This window comes from Opisthocomus hoazin, chromosome 7, assembly GCF_030867145.1.
Source record: "Opisthocomus hoazin isolate bOpiHoa1 chromosome 7, bOpiHoa1.hap1, whole genome shotgun sequence".
Lineage (NCBI taxonomy): Eukaryota > Metazoa > Chordata > Aves > Opisthocomiformes > Opisthocomidae > Opisthocomus > Opisthocomus hoazin.
Genome location: NC_134420.1, coordinates 75176431 through 75200510, shown reverse-complemented (window position 1 = coordinate 75200510; position 24080 = coordinate 75176431). Strand labels below are relative to the sequence as shown.

Below are 24080 nucleotides of genomic sequence, written 5' to 3'. Positions count from 1 at the left end.
GTGGGGGAAGAGTGTGGGAAGTGTGTGGGAAGTGTGTCGGAAGCGTGGGGGAAGCATGTGGGAAGCGTGTGGGAAGTGTGCAGGAAGTGTGCGGGAAGCGTGCGGGAAGCATGCAGGAAGCGTGTGGGAAGCGTGTGGGAAGCGTGCGGGAAGTGTGCGGGAAGAGTGTGGGAAGCATGGGGGAAGCGTGCGGGAAGTGGGGAAGAGTGTGGGAAGCGTGCGGGAAGCGTGTGGGAAGCGTGCGGGAAGCGTGCGGGAAGTGTGTGGGAAGCGTGCGGGAAGTGTGTGGGAAGCGTGCGGGAAGCGTGGGGGAAGAGTGTGGGAAGTGTGTGGGAAGTGTGTGGGAAGCGTGCAGGAAGTGTGTGGGAAGCGTGGGGGAAGCGTGCGGGAAGCGTGGGGGAAGCGTGCGGGAAGCGTGCGGGAAGTGTGTGGGAAGCGTGCGGGAAGCATGGAGGAAGCGTGTGGGAAGCGTGTGGGAAGCCCGGCGCGGGGGGCTCGCCGTGACAGCCCTGCCGCGCTGTGTGGGAGAGACAGTCGGGGGGAGCAGCGGGGAGCAGGATGAGAAGGGAGAACAAACCAAACTCCTGGAAAGCCCTGCGTCCCCGCGGCATAGCCGCGCTCGTCCCGGTGTCACCAGAGTGGACAGGGGTGTCACCAGGGCATAGACCGGTGTCACCAGGGCGTGTGCCACCGGTGTGGCACGTGGCCCAGGCGAGCACAAAGAGCTGTGTCAGCAGAAGTGGAGGCACTGAGTGCCTGGAAGGTGTCCGTGTTCCATGGCTCCTGCTGGAAACGCCGTGCTCCGTCCGCACCGGTGCAAGGCACCCAGTGGTGGTTTCACCTTTTTGAGGACTTGGCATTTTGGAGTGTTGTCTGCTCCAAACAGTATGAAACAATTCTAAAATAAAGTGCTTTAAAAGTAAAGAAGGGATAATTACCCTATTTTTCTCCTCAATTTCTCAGCTTTACGGGCATGTTTATAAGCTGTACTCCACCAGGGAGAGACCTGAAGCATTTTGTTTTGTAGAAGACAGGTGAGAAACGGCACAAATCCAGAAATGGAGCTTTAGAGGAAGAAGTGAGTGCCCGGGGATGCTGCACCCCGTGTGAACTGGCAGTGCGGCCGCCGGGCGCTCGCTCTCAGCCTGGGAGGTGCCCGTGTCCGAGGGACGCGGGCCCCGAGCAGCGGCGGGGGGGACGAGGTGGTCTCCGGAGGTCCTGCCGGCCTCGGCGGTTCGCATCTGCCGAGGGGTCTGCCTTGGCGTGACGCAGTTCCCTTCCATCGTTTCCCATCGCTTCCCGACCGAGCTGGAGAGCTGCGGTGACGCAGGGAGGTCTGCCAGCCGGGCTGCAGGGCTGTGGTGCAAAGCGTGCGAAGGTCCGTGGGGACCAGTGGCCACACGGGGGGTGGGAATTGAGAAGGAATGAGTAATTTTAACATCGGTAGTGGCAGGTGGAGGCAATCGCGTCGCACACAGCTGGGCACGCGGGGGGAAGTCAGGAGGTCTGGGTCTGTCGCTGCGAGGGGCAGGTGCCTGCAGGGCCGCCCGTGCTCCCGGCTGCCTCCGGGTCCCGATCGGCCGCTCCCGGCAGCAAGGCGCAGGGTGGGATGTCCCAGAGGTCAGATTTTGTGTACAGATCCCATCTTCCTGGAACATCCCTCCTACGAGGAGAGGCTGAGGGAGCTGGGCTTGTTCAGCCTGCGGAAGAGAAGGCTGAGAGGGGACCTTATAAATGCTTATAAATATCTGCAGGGTGGGTGTCAGGAGGACGGGGCCAGGCTCTGTCCAGTGGTGCCCAGCGACAGGACAAGGGGCAACGGGCACAAACTGGAGCAGAGGAAGCTCCAGCTGAACCCGAGGAAGAACTTCTTCCCTCTGAGGGTGACGGAGCCCTGGCCCAGGCTGCCCAGGGAGGCTGTGGAGTCTCCTTCTCTGGAGATATTCCAGCCCCGCCTGGATGCGGTGCTGTGCCCCCTGCTCTGGGTGACCCTGCTTCGACAGGGGGTTGGGCTGGGTGACCCACAGAGGGCCCTGCCAACCCCGACCATGCTGGGATCCTGTGATTCCCTGTTTGCGGTGCCGGTGCTCGCCAGGTGACTTTGCGGCGGTTGGACTCCATGTGCCAGCCAGCCGTGTCCCTGTCCCTCCCCGGCCCTTGGTGCGTGGCTGTGCCCCGCCGCGCCGAGGCCGGGGTCAGGAGCTGGCGTCCGGGACTAAAGCCGAAGCAGGCGCCCGCTGACCTCCCCCCGGCTCTGCAGGGCTGCCCGCGCCGGGCGGCGGTGGACGGACGTGGGGTGCAGGCGCGGTGGGTGGGGGGCATGGCACCCGCCCCGGGGCAGCAGCGGTTTGCGGCGGGGTTGGTGCCCTTGATGCGTCGTCGGTCTGTGACACACTGATGAGATTTTGAAATGAAATATCAAAATAGTCCAATCTTATGGGCCGTAATAAAATCAGCAGACAAAAGAAGTGCAAGTAACAACTCGCAAATGATGCTGAAGATCACGAACAACTGAAGGCAATGGAGTTGCTCTCACGACAGACGAACGTGGGGAATGGAAAGCCGAACTGCTGCCACACGGCACGTGGCGGCCCGTCGCCGCGCGGCTGGCTGCAGGGCAGGCAGCTGGGGCGTCCGTCAGATTAACGGTGCTGTTCATACCGCCCAGGTCACAGCCTGTCCGCTACCTCAGCAAGCCCCCGCGCTGCCCCGGCGCCGGGTGTTCGTCCGGGTGGGCGAGGAGCTTCACAGCCGGTGCGGGCAGCGCGTCCCCCCGTGTCGGCCGCGCAGGGGTCGCTCCCCTCGGTGGCCCCGCAGCAGAGACCGCGCAGCCCTCGCTGCAGGGTCGGAGCCCCACCGGCCGCCGGAGCCGGGGCAGCGCTGCTGGCTGCTGGGAGCCACGAGAAGATGCTTCGGGAGACGCGGGCGGTGGGGACGGGTGAGCCGCTGTGGTTCTGTGCGTGTTTGTACAGGGAAACACCTGAAACAGCCGAGCAGCTCCCTGTGACAGTTTTGTTGCACGTGTGGTTGGAATCTGAGCTACGTGTGATGGAGACGTCAGAAACGAAGTGTGGAGGTCCCTCCCAACCCCGACCATTCTGTGGGTGTGATTCTGTGTATGGTGCCACACGCCAGGCCCCGGCGCTGGGCATGGGACACCCCGGCTCTCGGGGTGTCGCGAGAGGCTGGCTCACAGCCTGCTGCGCCGTCGCCCGTCACAGCGCAGCGGGGAAAATCCGGGTGCCTCCCGGAGTGGGGCCTCCCTCGCTGCAGACGGGTGTCGGGGGGCTGCCGTGCTCGGTGTGGGGCCACTGGTCGGCCGCGCCGGGGCTGTGCCGGGGCTGTGCCGGGGCTGGGCTCTGTCGGCGGAACAGTCTGGCGGTGTGACAGTCGCACGGGCGCCTGTTGGTGCTGCCATCGGTCCCACATGAGCGGTGGGATCTGCAGCCGCTGGGGCTGAGGTTGTCGCCGGTCGTAGCTGGGTCCCCTGGCCTGGGGGACGCGGCCGTCATGCCCAGGAGTGTGAGCTGGCTCCTGGCTGAAGGCGCTCGCATCCCTCCCCGAGCTCCTCGCCCCGTTTGCTTGCCTTTCCCTGTTCGCTGTGTGTCGCTTGCCTTCCAGCGCTGGCCCTTCCCCGGGAACACTGTTCTCCTGGGTTACAGCGTGCTCTGCTCGTGGTCCCCCCGGTGCTGGACAAGCCGCCTCGGTGTCCCCGTGCTGTGCCAGGCGGTGTCCATCGCCTGGAGCCAGCACGGTCGGTGAGCAGGCGCAGGCAGGCGTTCTGGGGTGCGGGGTTTGCTGACAGAGCGCCTGGGGCACACTGGTACACGCTGGAGCGAAGGACTCCCCGAGGGTTCGCGTAGTGACTCCTTCCCTCGGGGACAGCCTTGCTGTGCGCGTGAGGACACAGAGGAGAAGCGCTGCGTTTGAGAACCGAAGCGTGAATCACCTGGAGATGGCTGGTGTGCGTGGGTTCGTTGCCGTGTACGCTGCGTGTGGGAGCTTCGCGCTGCTCTCTGTGCTCCGTGCCCTGGGTGATGCCGTGATTTGGTGCTGTGGTCGTGCCCAGCGCTCCCTCGCGCAGACCCTGCTGTCCGGGGGGGCCGCCACGGAGGGAGCCCCGGGCAGGGGGACACGGGGAGCGCTGGCTCCCGCCCCAGGGCTGGCTGCAGGCGGTGCCGCCCCGGGGCCGTGGGCTTGGACCCGGGGCCGGTGCGGGAGCTCTCGGCTGCTGCGGTCCTGGCATGCGGGGCTCAGGTCCCAGGAGGTGCCTGGAGCGTGGCCGGAGAGCAGCGCTCGGGCGAGGGGGACACCAGCGAGGCTCTTCTGGCAAGCGCTGGCGGCGGTGGGCTGGCCGTGCCCCACCACGGTGACCGCAGGTCGCGTTCTGCGGGGCCGCGCCACGCAGGGCCCGGGGAAGCAGGCGTGCCAGCACGTACTGCCGCTGCTGTTAGGCAGCAGTCGGTATATTTTCTAGCAGGTTAATATTTGCACTCTTCCTCAGAAATTTAGCTGTGCCGATTTGGTAAATGGTTAATTGATTAAGAAAGCGATTAAGAAGTTAATGTGCTGACCGGGTGGGCGTTTTGCCCTGCTGTACAGTGACGGCTGTTCCCTTGTCGCAGCCGTTTGGATGACGTAGTCCCGGGCTGGAGGCCCGGGTGGCTGAGCTGGGGCACCCGAGCTGGGCGCCGGCTGCCAGCGCTGCTCCCGGCGTGCCGGACCCCCGGCTGCCCGGTCCGCGCGGCGGTGGGTGCTCACGGCCTCGCTGGGAGGTGCTGGGGCAGGAGGACACAGGGCTCGGCCACCTCCTCGCGAAGAGCCCCGGGAAGAAGAGCTGCTGCCGGGTGCCGCTGCCGGGCCCTGCTGCCGGGTGTCCCCTGGCCGCTGTCGCCCACCTGCCCGCGCCGGGGAAGGGCGCAGACCCCCGCGAGCTCCGTGGCAGGGACCACCTCACCCTTGGTTCTCGCACCGTGGCCTGCTGTCGGCTGTGGGAACGGCAGAAGCTTTGCTCGCAGACGTCAGCCGGCCGTGTGGCGCAGTCTAGGGCTTACCGATACTGGCTCTCCTTTCTCTTCAAATCTCTTTAATTAAAATAATTGTTATTGTTCACTTTAATCTTGCCAGTTTAGACCTCATTACGGGGAGAAAAATTGCCTCCCAGAATGCATTGCTTTGCGTGCGTATCGTTTGCGGCTTCAGGCTGGAGGAAAATGAGAGCAGCTACGCGAGACAGCTCGTTAGCCAGCCTGCCTCCAGCGCTGGGCTGCGCCGCGTTGCTGACAGGGGACGTCACCTCTGGAGCACACCTGACCGCGGCAGCAGCGGCGGGCGCGCCGGAGGAGGCCCTGGAGCAAGCACAGTGTGATGTCCTGCAGCTTTTGAACTTCCCCAAGGGTACGGTGGTGCGGCTGCATTTGTTGCGCTGTTTGAAGCCCTTTCAGGAAGACTGGGCTGCGGTATTTCCTCCGCAGCGTGCCTCCCCGTGGCGACTAGCCTGTTCGGTCCTACAGCAGGCATTGCAAGCCCCAAAGAACCACACCAGCAGGTCCTCCTCGCAAAGCAAGCAGGCGGGTTGGGTGGCAGCAGGAGCTGCCTTGCAGCTGGGGACTCCTTGCTGCCCGTGTCGGGAGGTGTTGCTCCTTGCTGGCATGAGAGAGCTTCGTGGCTGGTGGAGCACGTTGTGCACGCTGCCAGGGTGAGACCGTGGTCCTAGCCCATGTCCTGGCCCGTGGACTTGGCTGGTGGACCTGGCCCGTGGACCTGGCCTGCGGACCTGGCCCGTGTCCTGGCCCATGTCCTGGCCCGTGGACTTGGCTGGTGGACCTGGCCCGTGTCCTGGCCCGTGTCCTGGCCGATGGAGTGACTGGTGGCCAGCAGAGCCGCCGGGGAAGGCTCTCGGCGAGGCTGTGTGATCCGAGTGTTTGTTTTCTCAGGTGCGTTGTTTCCCATTCAGCAGACCGCTCAGGCGTGTTTACAGACCGCTGACCTTTGTGAAACTGAAGCTCCTTGTTCTCTGCTGAAGTGGTTTTGGCAGCTCGCGTGCCGTACAGCACAGCGTCTTCAGTTACGTGCGCCCGCCTCAGCCTGGCTGCGGGATGCCCGTGGTGGCTGGTGCCGGCTGTTCCCCGTCCTTCATCCCCAGCAGGAGAAGATCAACAGCTCCTAGGCTTTTTTTTTTCCCCCACCACGAAATTGCATTTGTAAAGACCTTGAAAATCACAACTTCCGTTGGGGCCTGAGGGGGTGGGAAAGGCAGTCGATAGCTCCTGTCGTGACCTTAGTGATGACAGGTGAGGTCTGGGCCAGGCACGGTGCTGGCAGCTGGCTCTGAGGAGCTGCCCGTGTGCCGCGCTGCCTTACCCCGCTGCCTGGCTCTGCAGCACCGATCGTCGGAACAGAATCGGGTGCAGTGGAAATCGTTTGATAATTAATTACCGTCTCCTGGATCCCGCTGCTTCCGTGTGTTCCATGATTCACAGAGTGCAGATGGCCCTGGGTAGCCCTGGGCACATCGGCAGGTCCTGTGCTAAGCGCTGGGAAACCTTCTGCTCCCAAAGTAGAGGGGCTGGGAAAAAATCGCCGTGGCACGCACCGGGTGGAAAAAGCAATCTCGGCCAGGAGTGCCTGAGATTTCATTCCCGTGTGCCTTGGATCAGTCCTGGGCAGAAATTTCAGTTTCATTACCTCCTTACATGACCTCAATTTGCTGCTGGAACCGAGGGGTGGTCGTTTGTTTGCCCAGCCCGCGGCGGCTGCGTGCCCGGGCGCTGCTGCTCGCCCCGCCGGGGGCCGTGGTGCGGCAGAGCCCCCGGGTGCGGCGTCACCCCGGCCGTGCCACCGCCACCACACCTTGCCGCAATGCCCTGCGCAGCTTCCCGGTCCGGGCCTGGCTCCTCGGGCCATCCTGAGCAGCCCGGTGTGCCCGTGCCGAGGGGAGCGCCGGGGACGGCCGCCCTCGGAGAGCAGCTGGCTCTGCTGCGGTTAAAAACACGCGGTATGGGAGTCACAGATGTCACGTGAGGAGCTTGGCTGTCCCCGTCTCTCTGCAAGGCACCGAGTAGTACATGAAAGCAATGCACAGCTTCCCAGGCAAACAGCATGTCTCTGTTTTGTGGTGATAATGTGCTTTCTGTTTCTTCTTTTTTATTTTTGAAGGAAGTAATGAGAATCAGATATTGCTTTCCTTAGATGAAAAGGCGTTTTCTGCACCGAGCCGTAAGCTGTGCCGGTGCTGCTGTCACTGTGAGTTACCTGCGTGCGGGATGAGGCGTGCTGGGGAAGGAGAGGACGCGTGGCCGGGCTGACTTGCAGAAGACAGGTCTTCTTGTGGCTGCCGTTCTGCTAAGCCACCAGATCCTGCGGCTCCTGCTGTCTTCCGGCACATCTCCGCTGCGGGCCGTAGCCACGAGGCAGCGGAGCGCGCCGAGCACACCGGTGGGGACCGCTCTGCCTTCCCTCCGCGACGCGTGAGGCGTCCCTGCTGCCCCGGGGCGGGGGACGAGGGCCAGCCTGGGGCAGGCGGGCTGTCCCCATCCCCATCCCCGTCCCCACGGCGGGGACACGCAGGTCGGGGCTCCGGCCCGTCCCCGAGGTGCGGCTGCGGGTTTGCTGTTGCTGTCGGCTGAGGTTTCCCGTGCCGTTACGCCGCTGCAGGTGTCGGCGCGTCTCTGCGGGGCGCTTGGGTGTCAGAGCACTTGCGAGCGTTTGTGCACGCGCACAGCGTGTTCTAGGCTTTGCTCACGCTTCTGTGAGAACTTCTGTGACACTTTGCAATGACCTGATAAGGGTGGGTAAGGAGCTGTTTGGGATGCGTTAGGAGGAGTGTGGGCAGCGGGTTGAGGGAGGTTCTCCTTCCCCTCTACTCTGCCCTAGTGAGGCCCCATGGAGGAGCTACTGGAGAGAGTCCAGCGGAGGGCTGCGAGGATGAGGAGGGGACTGGAGCATCTCCCCTACGAGGAGAGGCTGAGGGAGCTGGGCTTGTTCAGCCTGAAGAAGAGAAGGCTGCGAGGGGACCTTCGAAATGCCTCTAAATATCTGCAGGGTGGGTGTCAGGAGGATGGGGCCAGACTCTTTCCAGTGGTGCCCAGCGACAGGACAAGGGGCAACGGGCACAAACTGGAGCAGAGGAAGCTCCAGCTGAACCCGAGGAAGAACTTCCTCCCTCTGAGGGTGACGGAGCCCTGGCCCAGGCTGCCCAGGGAGGCTGTGGAGTCTCCTTCTCTGGAGATATTCCAGCCCCGCCTGGACAAGATCCTGTGCTGCCTGCTCTGGGTGACCCTGCTTCGGCAGGAGGGTTGGACTGGGTGACCCACAGAGGTCCCTTCCAACCCCTACTATTCTGTGATTCTGTAATAGGAGCAGTAATTATTGTTCTGACGTTAAATGTCTTTAATTATCCGTGACAATCCAAGACTCCTGCTTTCAGCCAGCTGCGAAGCTCTCCTTTAGACGAGCTTCATTAGTGCGTTTCTGGGGTGGTGGTGGTGCATCTGAGCGTGGCAACCCGTACGCGTGAGCTGCCGTCAGGCCCGAAGGGAGCCGGGTGCTTCGCTTCCGACGCGGAGTCCCGCTGAGGGCCGTTGCTTGCGGCTGCACGGGTCCCTCTCCGACGCGTTGGTGCTGCTGGGCAGGGCTGGGCTCCGCCGGGAGCGTCCCCCTGCCGCCGCCCGCCTTCGGCCTAGCGCTGGTGGACGGTTCCGTTCAGCCGCTGCGGGCACTGCTGTTATCCACGTGGCGTCCGGACCCGCGCGGGCCCGGGGTCTGGCAGCGCGAGGGACAAGGCCAATCGAACTGTCAGGCTCTCTGGGAGGAGAGCGCTGCGCTGCTGGTTGCGGCAGCCGGGAAAGCAGCGAGGATCTAAAATTAGCCCACGTTCCATTTTTATTTAGATCCCTGTTGTTGTGGGGGATTTTCTTGGTTTGTTTTATTTGCATTTCTGGGTTTTGAATGGCATAAAATTAGCTCCTTCCGAGTTTGTTCTGAAAATAGCATTAAGAGCTTAAATGTTCGGTGGAGACGGCTGTAAACCCGTTGAATTGCCGTGATTTAGAGGCCGCCGAGAGTTTTTGCTTAGCGAGTAAAGCACACGTGAAGCGTCCCTCATTTCCCACGCATAAACGGCATTATGGCAGAGCCACTCCGGACCGTGCGGTCAGGAGCATCTGCTGGAAAGCTGCGTGCCTGGCGTGGAGCTGCGCTGCGGCGGGGATGAGCTCCACAGGACGGGCCCGCAGGCACCGGTGATGCCGTCGGCGGTGCCACCAGCTGCTCCCGACTGCGCTGTCACTCGTGTATGAGCGTCTGGGTGGCTGCGTGTGTGTATGCGTGTGTGCAAACACACACATCTCTCCAGTGTTCTTCTGGAAGGCAGTGTAGGAGCTCTTAAGCCAGGCTATGGAGAGTGATAAAGCCATCAGGTAACAAGATGAGGATGAAAAACCATTACGTGAACCCCAGTTCCGCGATTTAGCCACCGATGTCTTTGTCTCTGCTGTTTCGCTGTGTCCTTTGCCTGCCTTGCAGAGACTAACCGACATTTGCTCTCCCTTACAGGCTCTGGAACCTGATCTACAATGGAAAAACTGCTTTTGTTTCTGCTGTTCATCGGCATAGCGGTGAGAGCTCAGATCTGCCCCAAGCGCTGTGTCTGTCAGATTTTGTCTCCGAACCTTGCCACCCTTTGTGCCAAGAAAGGGCTCTTATTTGTTCCTCCCAACATTGACAGGAGGACCGTGGAGTTACGGCTGGCAGACAACTTTGTTACAAACATTAAAAGGAAAGACTTTGCTAACATGACCAGCCTGGTGGACCTGACCCTGTCCAGGAATACAATCAGTTTTATCACACCTCACGCGTTTGCTGACTTGCGCAATCTGCGGGCTTTGCATCTGAACAGCAACCGGTTGACTAAGATCACCAATGACATGTTCAGTGGGCTCTCCAACCTTCACCACTTGATACTTAACAACAACCAGCTGACTTTAATTTCTTCCACAGCTTTCGATGATGTTTTAGCTCTTGAGGAATTGGATTTGTCTTACAACAACCTGGAGACCATCCCCTGGGATGCAGTGGAGAAGATGGTTAGTTTGCACACTCTCAGTCTAGACCACAACATGATTGACCACATTCCTAAGGGGACCTTCTCCCACCTCCACAAGATGACCCGGCTGGACGTCACATCTAACAAACTGCAGAAGCTACCGCCTGATCCTCTCTTCCAGCGAGCTCAGGTACTGGCAACCTCAGGAATTATCAGCCCCTCGACTTTTGCGTTGAGCTTTGGTGGGAACCCTTTGCACTGCAACTGTGAGCTGTTGTGGCTGAGGCGTCTTTCGAGGGAAGACGACCTGGAGACCTGCGCTTCTCCCACGCTCTTGTCCGGCCGGTACTTCTGGTCGATCCCCGAGGAGGAGTTCCTGTGCGAGCCTCCGCTCATCACCCGGCACACCCACGAGCTGCGAGTGCTGGAGGGCCAGCGGGCCGCCCTGAGGTGTAAGGCCCGGGGCGACCCCGAACCGGCCATCCACTGGATTTCACCTGAGGGCAAGCTGATTTCGAACGCAACGAGGTCCGTGGTGTACGACAACGGGACGCTCGACATCCTGATCACGACGGTGAAGGACACGGGCTCCTTCACCTGCATTGCTTCCAACCCGGCCGGGGAGGCCACGCAGACGGTGGACCTGCACATAATCAAGCTCCCCCACTTGCTGAACAGCACGAACCACATCCACGAGCCTGACCCCGGCTCCTCGGACATCTCCACGTCCACCAAGTCGGGCTCCAACGCCAGCAGTAGCAACGGGGATACAAAAGTCAGCCAAGATAAGAAGGTGGTCGTTGCGGAAGCGACATCCTCGACCGCTCTTCTGAAATTCAATTTTCAGAGGAATATACCCGGGATACGGATGTTCCAAATCCAGTACAACGGTACTTACGATGACTCCCTTGTTTACAGGTAAGGCAGCCCCAGCGCGGCTGCTGGGCGCGGGCGTCCTGCCCCGGCTCCCGGCAGCCCCTCCGCCGCCGCGGCCGTCCGAGCGGGGCCGTCCGAGCGGGGCCGTGTGAGCGGGGCCGTGTGAGCGGGGCCGTCCGAGCGGGGCTGTCCGAGCGGGGCCGTGTGAGCGGGGCCGTCTGAGCGGGGCCGTCCGAGCGGGGCCGTGTGAGCGGGGCCGTGTGAGCGGGGCCGTCCGAGCGGGGTCGTCCGAGCGGGGCCGTCCGAGCGGGGCCGTGTGAGCGGGGCCGTCCGAGCGGGGCCGTCCGAGCGGGGCCGTGTGAGCGGGGTCGTCCGAGCGGGGCCGTCCGAGCGGGGCCGTGTGAGCGGGGCCGTCCGAGCGGGGCCGTCCGAGCGGGGCCGTGTGAGCGGGGTCGTCCGAGCGGGGCCGTCCGAGCGGGGCCGTGTGAGCGGGGCCGTCCGAGCGGGGCCGTCCGAGCGGGGCCGTGTGAGCGGGGCCGTCCGAGCGGGGCCGTCCAAGCGGGGCCGTGTGAGCGGGGCCGTGTGAGCGGGGCCGTCTGAGCGGGGCCGTCCGAGCGGGGCCGTGTGAGCGGGGCCGTGTGAGCGGGGCCGTCCGAGCGGGGCCGTGTGAGCGGGGCCGTCCGAGCGGGGCCGTCCGAGCGGGGCCGTGCCCGCGGCGCAGCTGCTGGGGGCCACGGGAAAGGCTCGGGCAACCTTCTGCTCGCCATAGGGAAATTACCTGGAACCGCGTTATTTTTAGATAATCCAGACGGACCTCTAACCCTCTGAGCTAAGCTGATCGGCAGACAGGTGGTAAAGTCAGAGGAGTTGCATGGATCCTAACGCTCTCAGCTGTATGGAAACACAGGGAGAAAGGTGTCCGTGAACGCGTTCCTCGTAGCGCTTCCTGGCCGTGTCCGTGCTGGCGGAGTGCGGAGAGGTGCTGTGCTGCCGGCTCTAACGGTCACATCCTTCAAAACTGTATCTGCGTGGTAATTTCTTGTACGTTTTTGACACGGTCGCTCTCGTGGAGGCTCAGCCGTGCTGAGATGTGCCGAGGGCCCGTCGGTGACCGCGGCCGGCCAAACGCAGGGCAGCCGCTGCTGCGGGGACGGCGACGGGAGCGGAGGAGCTGAGCCCTGGTGCTGCTCGGCGGGGCCAGGGGCTGCGGCCCCCGGCGGGGGGGTGCCTGTGGGTCTGCCGGCTTCGTTCACGCTGGTTTCCTTCTCCCCCAGAATGATACCTCCCACGAGCAAAACCTTCCTGGTCAACAACCTGGCCGCTGGCACGGCGTACGACCTGTGCGTCCTGGCCATCTACGACGACGGGATCACCTCGCTGACCGCCACCCGGGTGGTGGGCTGCACGCAGTTCACCACCGAGCAGGACTACGTGCGCTGCCACTTCATGCAGTCCCAGTTCCTGGGCGGGACCATGATCATCATCATTGGTGGGATCATCGTGGCGTCCGTGCTCGTGTTCATCATCATCCTCATGATCCGCTACAAGGTGTGTAACAACAACGGGCAGCAGAAGGCCACCAAGGTCAGCAACGTGTACTCGCAGACGAACGGGGCTCAGCTCCAGGGCTGCAGCGGGGTGCTGTCGCAGTCGGTGTCCAAGCAGGCCGTCGGGCACGAGGAGGGCGTCCAGTGCTGCAAGGCTGCTAGCGACGGCGCGACGCAGTCGCCGGAGACCGGCTCCAGCCAGGACTCGGCCACCACTACCTCCGCTTTGCCTCCCGCCTGGACTTCCAGCGCTTCTGTCTCCCAGAAGCAGAAGCGAAAGCCGGGGCCAAAGCCAAGCAGCGAGCCGCAGAGCGAAGCTGTCGGCAGCATCGAGTCCCAGAACACTAACAGAAACAACTCCACTGCCCTGCAGCTAGCTGGCCGTGCCCCCGACCCTGTCAGAGGGGCCCCCGCCTACAAAAGAGCACAATCCAAGCCAAGTAAGTTCCTCACGCTGCCGGCTGACGCATCCCGAGCCAAGCGCAGGCTCTCCCTGGGCGGCGAGCTGATGGAGCCCCGCGGCCCCGGCAGCGCCCGCGGCGCGGGCGGACTGCGGTCCAAGCGGAGCCTGTCCATGAACGGGATGCTAGTCCAGTCAGACAGCTCCGGCGTGGATAGTGGAAAAGCAACTTTCTCCAGTTCTGAGTGGATATTGGAAAGCACTGTGTGACCTGCTTTTTTTTTCTTTTTTTTTCTTTTTTTAATTTTAATTTTTATTTGAATGAGAAACAAAACACCAAACGTTGTGTGAAACTCCCTCTCCCGGGGAACTGGATTTGGAAGTCCACTGTTGTCTCGCTGATTAATGGCTTGTTCATGCGGGGTTCTGTATAGGCCACCCAGTGCACACAGGGTTTTATTTAGTTTTCATTTGATTTTATTTAATATCAAAACCGAAGGCAACATTCAGAGATTAAAAAAAAAAAGGGGAAAAAAAAGATTAAGGGGTGAAAAAAAGCATGAAACAGCACCAGTGCCTTCCCTGCTCTAGGACTGGCTTCCTGGTTCTGCAGTAGCAGAAAACAAAAGAGAGAGTTTTCACAGAAAAAGCCTTTTATAAAGGAAATGAGATTTCCTCCAAGCTAACAAATAACCACTTCTGGATCAATCAGTAAAATGATATTTTCTGAAATGGTCAGACTGTATATTTCTTTTCCGTGACAATGGTGTTGCCTTTGTTTTTAGGCAGATGCTGTACAGAAACAACAACGCTGTGTTGTTATGTTGTGTAAAATAAAATATTCACTCCGTACACCAGCCAGCCTCGCGGTAACTGCTCGCCCAGGAGCCGTGCCCGGGGCCCGTGGGCGCTGCTCGGCGGGTCCTGCCGCGGGGCAGGAGGAGGAGGAGGAGGAGGAGGAGGAGGAGGAGGAGGGTGCCAGGGCGAGGGCTCCCTGTCCTCGCGTGGGGTCCCTCTCGCTGGGGCTGGTGCCGGTCGGGCAGCCGGGCTCTGCCGCCGCGTCTCCCCGAGAAGGTGCCAGCCCATGGTCCCCGAGCACCCTCGTCCCGCAGCGCTGGGTCCGGCGGCGGTGGCAGCAGCCACCCGTCCCGGCTCCGTCCGAGAGCCCGGGGCTGCCGTGGCAGGGGCTGTGCCTGGTGCCGGCGCTGCGGCACGCAGCGGCTCCGCGACTCGCCGTGGCGAGCGGCCGGGGTGATGATGGTCTCCTCCTTTTCTCGACGCTTTGGGCCGTATTTGCTGTAGACGCTGCGGTTTGTTTGGGCTCTCTGTGGTCCCCGTGGAGTGAAGGGGCTGGAGGATGGCCCCGTCTGTCGCGTGCGGTTTGGTTGCGGTGCCTGCGGGACAGAGTAACTTCAGGCCACTGTGTGAGGACATAAACACACGGCAATAGGTGACAGCAATTGAAAACCTCACGTTGTGAGGATGGCGGACGTGCTTCTGCTGCTCTGCTCGTTCTGAAGAAAAGTCTACGATTAATATTAATTAAACTCGTATGGTCATCATGTTTCAATTAGAGATAGCTTATCTCTGCAGCGTTAGTGCGTTCTCAGATGCCAAGTAACAGGTTTGGTATGGGCTTTGAGGCTGTTAAAGTGATAGAATAGTTAAATTGTACACCCTGTGTGCTCCTTCTTGAGGGCAGTGTAACACAAGCAGGTGCCTGAAGACACCCTGGCTCTAAGCAGGGCAGCAGGTTGGCCCGGGAGCAGTCACGGCAGGGGACGTCTTGTGGCAGGGGACGTCTCATGGCAGGGGACGTCTCGTGGCAGGGGACGTCTCGTGGCAGGGAAGGTCCTGTGGCAGGGGACGTCTCGTGGCAGGGGACATCTCATGGCAGGGGACATCTCATGACAGGGAAGGTCTCGTGGCAGGGAAGGTCCCGTGGCAAGGGACGTCTCATGGCAGGGGACATCTCGTCGCAGGGAAGGTCTAGTGGCAGGACATGTCTTGTGGTGGGGAAGGTCTCGTGGCAGGGAATGTCTTGTGGCAGGGAAGGTCTCATGGCAGGGGACATCTCATGGCAGGGGATGTCTCGTGGCAGGGGATGTCGCCCCGCAGCCCCCCGGGTCTCTGCCCCGCAGCTCGGGGCTGACGTGTGCCCGGTGACCCCTGCGGCTCTCGCCCTCGTGTGTTGCTCCCGGCGGCTTTACTGCCTGTTGTGGAAACGCAGCGTCTGGGTGGGGGTGCTGTGGAGGGCATGAAAAGAGGAGGCTGTTTCTGTTTTAGAAAGACCTTTTTCTTCCCTTGGAAATGTGGAGAGCCAAAAGGAAACAAAGCCTGAAAATCGGAATGCCTGCTTCCTGCTGGAAAAGTTCAAAAATGAAAATTAAAAAAATCCCTCCTTTGATTTCCCTGGAAGTCCACGTTCTTCTCGAGGGGCTGTACGCACAGGAGCTGCCCGTTGGAGCAGAGCAGCGTCAGCGGCCGTGGGGTGTCTGAGCGCTGTGGAGCGCGGCAGAGGCGAGGGGCTGGGCTCTGCAGACAGTGCCTTCCCTTGGCGCCTGGGTGCGGGGCACTTTAAAGGTTTGCTGCTGAGGTATTTGTTTTAGTTGTGCATTTTAAAAACATCAAATGAAAATGCTTTATATGTTGTCTAAAACTGGATGTAAATGTGTCTAATGTTTTGTGAAAGTGCTAAAATATTAATAGCTTTTGGGGATTTAGGGAGTTTTCTTTTTATACTTTTAATTTTTTACTCAAAGGAGTCATTTTCTAAACACTGCCGCTGAGTGTTCTGTTCGCAGCGCATCCGTATAAGCAGCTTGGAGGACCGTGTGTCCCTGCGTTCGATGTCCTCTGCTAGCAGCGAGGGAGCAGCGAGCGCCGGATGGCGAGGGTTTGTGCCCCGCAGCTTGCTCTCCGCGGCCAGAGCCGCGTCCCTGGGGAGCGGCTGGGCTGAGGGCTGCCTGTCCGCTGGCGTGGCTGCAGCAGCACGGCTCCGTTCCTTCAGGCTTGGTGCCGTCAGGGTGTGGAAAGGAGGAAATTCTCTGTTCTTTCTGTTCTGCAAAACCAGAGTTGCCGGCAGTCTGAGGCGGGAAGCGCGGCCGTGCTCCCTGACCAGAGTAACCCCGGCAGGTCAGCGTTCAGAGTGCGGGACCGCGGTGTTTCCCGGTGCTCCGGGAACGGGACCGCGCCGTCGGCGGAGCCCAGCGGAGCGTTCCCTGCGGTGGGGTGGGAGGGGCCGGGGGGCTTCGCTGTGGCTGCGGACGGGCGTCTGCAGGGCCCGGAGCCATCGCCCAGCCGGCGGCTCTGCTCCCTGTGACGCTGCTCGGAGACACGTTGACCGAGGTCGTGGCCGTGACGTGGTGTCTTTTTTCACAAGCGCTGGAGGAGGAGAAACTACTTCAGAAATTTGTTTACTTGGATTGAAATTGCTGGCACGTGCTTCCTCTTGCACCTTGTGCTAACCCTTCTCTCAGAGCGTGTGTGCTGTGTCAGAGAGGGCTGGAGCAAACGATCTGCGGATGGAGAAGCAGGGCTTTGCTGGGTGAGAAGTCTGTTGTGCTGGTTGCTTTCTGTGCTGCCGTTCCCTTGTGTTCTGGGTATGTTCTTTATGGTGAGTACATGGTGCTGCTCCGCTCTGGGTGCCCATGTGGCTTCATTTCTGCCAGCGTGCTCCCCGTGTGTGACGGCCCTCCCCGGGCAGCCCAGCAATAACGAAGAGCGAAGGGGAAGGCGATGGCCGTGTGCCCCGTGCTGCCGGGGCGCGCTGCCCGCCCTGCCCGAGGGTCCCGCCGACGTGTCGCCGCCAGGCTGCCATCCCCGACGGCTGCAGAGCTGCTGCAGGCTGGAGGCTTGCTGCCGGCAGCACCGGGGTGCTCCTGCCCCCAGGGACCACGAGCGCCCGGCTGGTCAGTGCGTCGGGACCGCGTCTCCCAGTAACGCCTTGGGCACCGAGCGCGGTCGCTGAGCCATCCCGGGCAGGGGGGAGGCAGCCGCGCTGCACGGCGGCACACGCCAGTCTGCCCCCGTAGTTGATTCAGCCAGCAGAAGCGGTGGTCACAGCTGCTGTCGCTTACTGTCGCTTCTTCTCCTGTTAACTGAGAGGAACCGGAGTCTCGGAGACACCGCTCGCAGAGTGGCAACATCTGCCGGCGTCGCAGCAGCTCGGGAGCGTTTACTGTCCTGTGCAGGGTGCTGCTTGCGAGCAGGGCTGTGCTGTTGCTCTCAGAGCAGGTTGGACTAAGTGACCCACAGAGGTCCCTTCCAACCCCTACCGTTCTGTGATTCTGTGAATAGCAACAGCCACGCCATCACACAGTGCCCTTCCCCTAATCTTCGCGTTGGGCAAAGTTCTGGGTTAAAAGAAGCAAACCATGGTAAAGTCAGTAGGGTCCTGCTCATAGAAATCATGGATCCCCTCTTGTCCCTTTGCAGATGTGTTTCTGCGTGCCTTGCCGCGTGTTGGGGTGTCCGGACCGGGTGCCAGAGCCTGTGCTGCCGGACGGGGTCTGTGCTGGGTGGGAACCCGCGGCAGCACCTCTGCCCGGCCGGGGCTGCCGGCCGGCAACGTGCCGACTCCTGGTGCGAGTCGCTGCACGGTGCGACCCGCTGCCGCTGCCACTGCTGCTGCTGCTGCTGCTGCTGCTGCTGCCCGGGGAGCGGAGCCGTCCCTGTGGGCACCGGGCACGCTCGGCGCGTGGGCAGCAGCGTTGCCTCTGCTGTGCGGGCTGCGGGCGGGTGCCGCGCAGTGGGCGCTGAATGCCAGGTTAAACCCGCTCTGTAAATAAGAACACGCGTGCCCTGTACTGGCGTTCACCATCTGAACGTGGCTGGGGTCTTGCTCGCACAGCAGCGAAGCAGAGCGAGCTTCCATGAGGCAAAAGCGTGCGGGCTGGCGGGGTGAAGTGGTTGGGGCTGAAACGCCGCAGCCCGGCGTCAGCAGGGCAGGGCCGACAGAGGAAACCACGCTGGTCTTGCTGACTGTGGGCTTCTGATGTCATCGATTTATTCACAAGGGCCGGGCGTGAAGGCTGCTGCTGTAGGAAGAAGGAAGCTTAGCTTGGAGGGAAGGAAACGAAAAAGGGAAAAAGCCAACGCGGCACATGGCTGGCTGCAGAGACCCCGCGTCGGGAGCGGTGTGTGAAACCGAGCAGAACGAGCTCCTGGTTTTGTTGTGCTGGAACAAGCTGCGTCACCTCGGGTCGTTTCAGTCACCGCCCTGCAGAAAGCGCTCCTGCCGTAAGCCTGGCCGTGGAGACCAGGCTGGCGTGCCCTGCTCGGCGCTGACCTGGTTTTCCTCCGCGCCGCCAGTTCTGGGTGCGAGCGCCAGGCTGCTGCTCCGGAGGCACGCGCCCGCGCTGGGGGCACGCCGCGCGGTCCCCGCTGCAGGGGGCACGTTCGTGGGGAGGGGGCAGTGAGGAAAACCGGTAAGGGCTGTGGGAGCCCTGCCAGACCTGAGCCGTGGCGCGCACGGCCGGGCTGCAGGCTCCGGGGACCGGTGACCCGCAGCAAACCCAGGATGGATTGAGAGCACGGTGTCTAGTTTGCGTTTGCATGCTGCGACCGCAGCTTGGCGTTCCCCAAGGTAAGTGGAGCCGTGCCGGGGTGGCAGGGAGAGAGGCCGGGCACGGTGGGACCGCAGGCGAGGCAGTGCTCCTCCTGCAGAGAAATGGCTGCCCGGAACGCCGTGGGTGGATGCCAGCGACGTGGGAGCTCAGGGCAGGGCAGGTGAACGTCGCCACGGGCTCTCCGCAGTGGCTTTTTCTGTTGCCTGCAGACCTCACGCAGGCCAGCGCTGGAGTCGTGCCCATCCGCCGCTCCGTTCTGGTGTCTGCCGTTCTGTGCAAACCTCCGACACCGTGCAGAGGTGAAAGCCCTGCCGTGGAAAAAAGCTTGGCCCCAGCGAGGGCAGAAGCAGATCTAGGAACTGGAAAATTCTCCGATTCTGGAACGATGAGCTTTCCTGGATCCGTCTTGGGAGGGTTTTCTGTTGGTTTGGTTTTCCCCGCAGCAGCAGCGCTGCCGCGCCGGCACTCGCGGCTGGTGCCGAAGCTGGCTGGTGGGGGCTGGCTGGGCTGCGGGCTGGGGACGCCGGCTGCCGTCCCCGAGTCCCGTCAGCTGCCGTGCCGCGGGCAGCTCCCGGGGCGCCGGCGCGGTGCCGTGCCCGGTGTGGCCCCGCCGAGCAGCTCCCGGCTCCGGCTGCCCGTCCCCTCACTGCCTCTGTTTTGTCTCTTTGCGCAGAAGCTGGGGCCGACCCGCAGGACGCCCGCCCTCCTCCGCTCCCCGAAAGCGCTGCCCCCGACGTTCTCACTCGGCAGAAAACGATACGCTTCCAGCTCACCGCAGACTGACACGCTGCCCCGCGCCCACCCCACCGGCACCTGTACTTGAAGCTGCAGCCGGCGCCACGCGGCCGTCGAGGTCGGCTCTGACAGATAAACTTTCTTCCCCCGATCACAGATTGCCCATCTGCCACATGAAGTCTAAATTCCTGTTTTTTCTGGTGTCCAAGGTTTTTATAAAACTAAAAGTGGGGATGGCTGGTGGCCCCAGCTGCAGTCCCGAGTCATGTTCGATGTCGCCAGTGGTGCGTTCGCCAGCTGTGAACGCGGTAGCTTGTATCACCTGAACAAATAAATGTTTTACTACGACGGCGTGGGCGTGTTGGTTGACGCGAAGGGTTTTGCCCGGCGGCAGGCGTGCCCGTCTGCGCCCGGGGCTGCGTCTCCGTGCCGAAGGGCCCCGTGCAGTCCCGGCAGCGCTGAGCGGGATGGGGCTCAGCACCGCGGCCGGTGGTGGCAAGGGCTGCCGGAGTCCCTGCCGAGCGGGCGGCAGCGGAGTCAGGCGCTGGTGGGGCAGGAGAGCCGCCCGGCTTTGCCCGGGGCTGGGCGAGGGCACGGGCTCTGGGCGGAGGGGGGAGCACCCCGTGTGCCCCTGCCCGCTGGAACCCGGTGGGTGATGGCCCCGTGGGCTCCCGCAGCACCGCGTGCCGGCAGTGCCTGCAAACAGAGCCCCGAGCACCGGCGGGCCACGGGCTCCTGTGCGGTGCCAGCCCCAGCGCGGGGTGGGGGACCGCCGGGGACCCCTCCCAGGCTGCAGCAGCCCCTTTGGCCACGCTGCCAGCCCAGCGCGGCGGCAGGGCTCCCCGTCACGCCTTGCTTCTCTAGCAGGACCAAGGGGTTTGTTGTTTTTTTTTTTCTTTTCTTCTTTGTTAAGAATCCCATATGGCTTACAGATATAATTATAGCTTCTATAAACCCCACAGTGAATCAACCAGCTTCAATATAACTTCTGAAGAACAGATTACAGCTAGGATAAATATTTATTGCTGGTGGGACTGGCTTCGCGTCGGCTGTGCGAGGGCGGAAGATGGACGCCCAGACGCGGCTGCCCCGGCCCGGCTGCTCCCGGCGGGGTGGGACGCGTCCCGCACTGGCCCAGGCTGCCCAGGGAGGTTGTGGAGTCTCCTTCTCTGGAGATATTCCAGCCCCGCCTGGACGTGGTGCTGTGCAGCCTGCTCTGGGTGACCCTGCTTGGGCAGGGGGTTGGGCTGGGGGACCCACAGAGGGCCCTGCCAGCCCCGACCATTCTGTGATTCTGTGATTCTGTGACTCTGTGCCGACGATGGACCGCAGCCCCGGCAGCTGGCTGAGCAGCTCGCCCGCCGTTTGCCGTGCCAGCAGACACCAGCACCCCCCGGGACGAGGCAGCCCGCCGGAGGAGGGTCGGAGCTGAGCCGGGAGCGTTGCCCGTCGGGTCTCCTCCTGCGCTTTCTTCTCTGATGGCTGCAGCGCTGAGAGCAGCAGCCGTGGCTCACCCCGCCGCGATGGGGACCCCGCGCTCTCCGGTGGGCTTCTGCCTGTGCAGCAGCCTCGGTGCTGGTCCGGCCCCACAGACCCCAGGAATAAACGGCCCATGCTTCATCCTGCGCACAAGAATGCCATGCCAAGTGGAGCCTTCAAGGGGAAAAAACCCTGGGTTTTAACCCGGAGCTGGACTCATCGCTCTCCCTCTCACAGCATGCGCGGGGATCCTTCTGGCACTGCGCACAGCCTGGATGTCGTGTGGATTACAATAGCAGCAGGTATTGCTCATCCCTTTCCTTACTGTGTAGGGTAATTGGAATTTGAGTTCTGGAAGAGGATGAGCCTAAAATAAACTTCTTTTCAGTGAAACGTGTAGTGGAAGTGGAGTCCACAAGCTGGTCACCTCTCCTGCTGCAGGCTGGGGGCACTGCCCTGGTGAGGCTGCCGGACAGGGGACCGTGCTCGGAGCAAGCAGAGGGCTCTCGGTGCTGCAGCAGCCGGGCAGGGTGCAGCCCTGACTCCGAAGTGAGTTCCAAGAAGGACCGAGAGGCTGCTGCTTCCTCTCGACACCCCGCGAGAGGCTGTGCGGCTGCTGCAGCCTTGTTAGACCGACCGGTTCCAGCCCCGCGCCGCGCAGCCCGTGCCTGCTCTCAGCGTTAGTACCGTGTTATTACCCGCATGCAGCGGCTCCAGCTCCAAGCTCTCATGCACAGAGCAGAGCTGCTTGTCGCTTGCTGGTTCCGTGCTGTGTCCTTGTAATTAATTGTCAAGGTGAGTTCCTTCCGTCAGCTCAGAGTTTGTCAGGAATCCAGCTTTCGCTGTGGCGGAATTTGCCCAAGTTGTGCGTTGGGTTTTGGGAGAGCCCCTGTGCGGTGTGCGGAGCGTGTCCCTCGGCACTGAGGGGCTGGGGGCCGGTCGGTGGTCCCAGAGGGGCCGGTGGGGATGCAGCCTGGGGGGCTCAGGCTCTCGGCCCCCGGCAGCCTGCAGGGCTGCGTGAAGCCCAGGCGATGCTGGCGTGGTGCCTTCCATCTTAGTGCTTTTCCAGGGCATCTTCCGTCAGAAAAGCCCCAATGTCACAGCCTGCCGGCGTTGGAGAACTGCACCTGCGCTCGGCTCCTGCACCTCTGCCACGCACTGGCGAGAGCTGGTCGGGAATCTTCTGATTCAACCTTCTCTTTCAGAAATGCACAGATTTGCTATGGTCTTGTTCTTGTTTTGTTTTCTTTTTTTTTTTCAATGGGGGAAGTATTAATCAAAGAAAAAATTTCTGTCCAGAGACAAATTAAACCCTAGAGCAGGCTGTAGAGGATCCGTTCCTGGGGAGTGGGGAACCAGATTTGACCACATCTGCAGTGGGGATTTGAATCCCCATTTTCCATCTCTAATCATAGAACCATAGAATCATAGAATGGTTTGGGCTGGAAGGGACCTTAAAGGTCATCTGGTTCCAACCCCCCTGCCATGAGCAGGGACATCTTCCACCAGACTGGGTTGCTCACAGCTCCATCAAAATGCAAATGTCATTCAATGCTGGCCCCAAACTGTAACCCCAAATCAGTGCGGGCATTTTTCCGCCTCCTCCCTGCTCCTGGCAGGAAGCCTCATCGTGTTCTTGCCCGAACCGAAGGACTGCGGCGAGGCCCTCAGTCCGCTCAGCTGCCGTGAGGTGCCGATGACCTTGGGTGATGATGAGCTGGGGTTCCTGCTGTCCCCGGCGCGAGGGCTGCAGGGTGCCCTCGCGCTGCCCTGGCTGCCGAGCCGCCGGCCAGCGGGGCCCTACCCTCGCCGCTCTGCAGGAACAGCGAGGCGCCGGGTCTGACCGTGTCTGCTGACCACCGTGAGCAGGGGCTCGGGCTGTCCCAGCAGAGTGTCACCCCAGCCCCGAGGGCCGTTCTCCACGAGTCTCTGTGTCCGGTGAGTGAGGGCTGCGTCTCTCCACGCTGGTCACAAATCTGCGAGCCAGGCAGCCAGGTCTGATGCCTGAGGAGGCATGGACCCAGGGACTGGCCGTGGGTGCTGAGGATGCATCGGAGGATTAAACACCACCAAATTTCGTAGAGACTGCTAACAACTTGGTCTTTTTTGGTTGGTTGGTTGGTTTTTTTGGTTGGTTTGAGGGGGTTTTGTCTGCTTTTCATCTCCTGGCAACTTTGTGAGACTACAGAAGCACTTCCAGGCTGCGTTTCCAGGTTCTCCATCTACCCTAGGATGGCCATGTCCTGGGACAGCAAGGAGTCGACTCCTCCAGGATGTGTCCCTCTGGGCAGGGGATGTGCACCGTGCAGGGGCTGTGTGTGCTGCCAGCCAGCCCCCGGATTGCTGCCCCAGCTGCAGGACTTCCAGAGGCGCTTTCATGGAAATCTGAAAAACTGTCCGTGTTGTTCACGCCTCCCGTGCCGGTGGCTGCTTGTTTGGCACGTGTGTGGAAAGGAGATGGCCAAAGAACCCGCCGAGTCCTGCTCACTGCGACGCTGGTGAATATCCCTCTGCCCGTACCGATTCGGAGGTTTCGTTCTACAAGACCCACGCGCTGGTTGCTCCCCACGCCCCTCTCAGACCACGTACGGCTGCTGTGCGTCCCGGTGCGTGACAGCGTCCCTGCGCATCTCCTGCTTCTGTGTGGGGCCAGCTCGCCCTCTGAGATCCCCCGGCCCCGGGAACCGTGGTGCTGCAGCATGGCCCGGCTTGCTGTGAGCTGGCTTGTGTGGCACCCTGCCACTTGTCCTGGCACATGGTGAGGTTTCACACCACTTGATGTCCTGAAGCATGGCCACTGGCCGGTTCTGAAAGAGGATTTCCTTTGCGGTGGTTTCCTTGTGCAGTCAGTAGTCATTGCTCCTGGCTCGGCGTAGGACCGCGCTTACTGCGCTCTCTGGACACGTGCAAGCACGCTCCCCGCCCAGTGCCCCTCCGGTCGGGGCTGCAGACAGGCTCGTCCCTGGTGCGAGCTGGATCATCTCCTCGCGGGCTGGGGAAACGGGGCCTGAACGGGACACAGGCAGCCTGGGATGGTTTCTGGTCCCTGCTCTGATTCTTGCTGCTCTCCAGCATCAGCTCTGGAAACTCACCAGCGAAAGCCAGCAGGAGAGAAGATGAGGTTGCGACCTGTGGTCCAGGGACCCCCCAGGACAGCCACTGCTGCCAGAGCCGCTGGTGCTCCTTGCTCACGGGGGTCCCCCAGGAAGGCCCCAGGTCCATGGTGTCTGTGGGCCACGGGAGGACACCAGGCAACTGCTGGGCGTCCTGTCAGCCTCCCGGCACCCTGTCGACACCTTGGAGGGGGTCGATGTCTGCCAGACTACTGCCAGCAGGCAGTCAGAGGATACAATGGCTTTGTACAGGGCGATGACACCTTTTCCAGCTGCACGAGATGGACACAGCGACAGAACAGAATTTTATCTTCA

At 61.9% G+C, this 24080-nt stretch overlaps 1 protein-coding gene across 2 annotated transcripts in view; it reads left to right on the top strand.

Annotated features, from left to right (window-relative positions):
* The window catches only part of LRFN5 (leucine rich repeat and fibronectin type III domain containing 5), a 59266-nt gene extending 39745 nt beyond the window's left edge, over positions 1 to 19521 (top strand). Inside the window, exons 2-4 of one of the 2 annotated variants that reach the window (XM_075427326.1) lie at positions 9556 to 10963; positions 12196 to 12908; positions 19112 to 19521. In XM_075427326.1, the coding sequence (XP_075283441.1) occupies positions 9576 to 10963; positions 12196 to 12908; positions 19112 to 19221 (2211 nt within the window). In that variant the 5' untranslated portion in view covers positions 9556 to 9575 and the 3' untranslated portion in view covers positions 19222 to 19521. Of the gene's footprint in view, positions 1 to 9555; positions 10964 to 12195; positions 13715 to 19111 lie in introns of those variants that run through there. The other variant, XM_075427325.1, reaches the window with a different exon arrangement.
* Positions 19522 to 24080: the final 4559 nt, after the last annotated feature.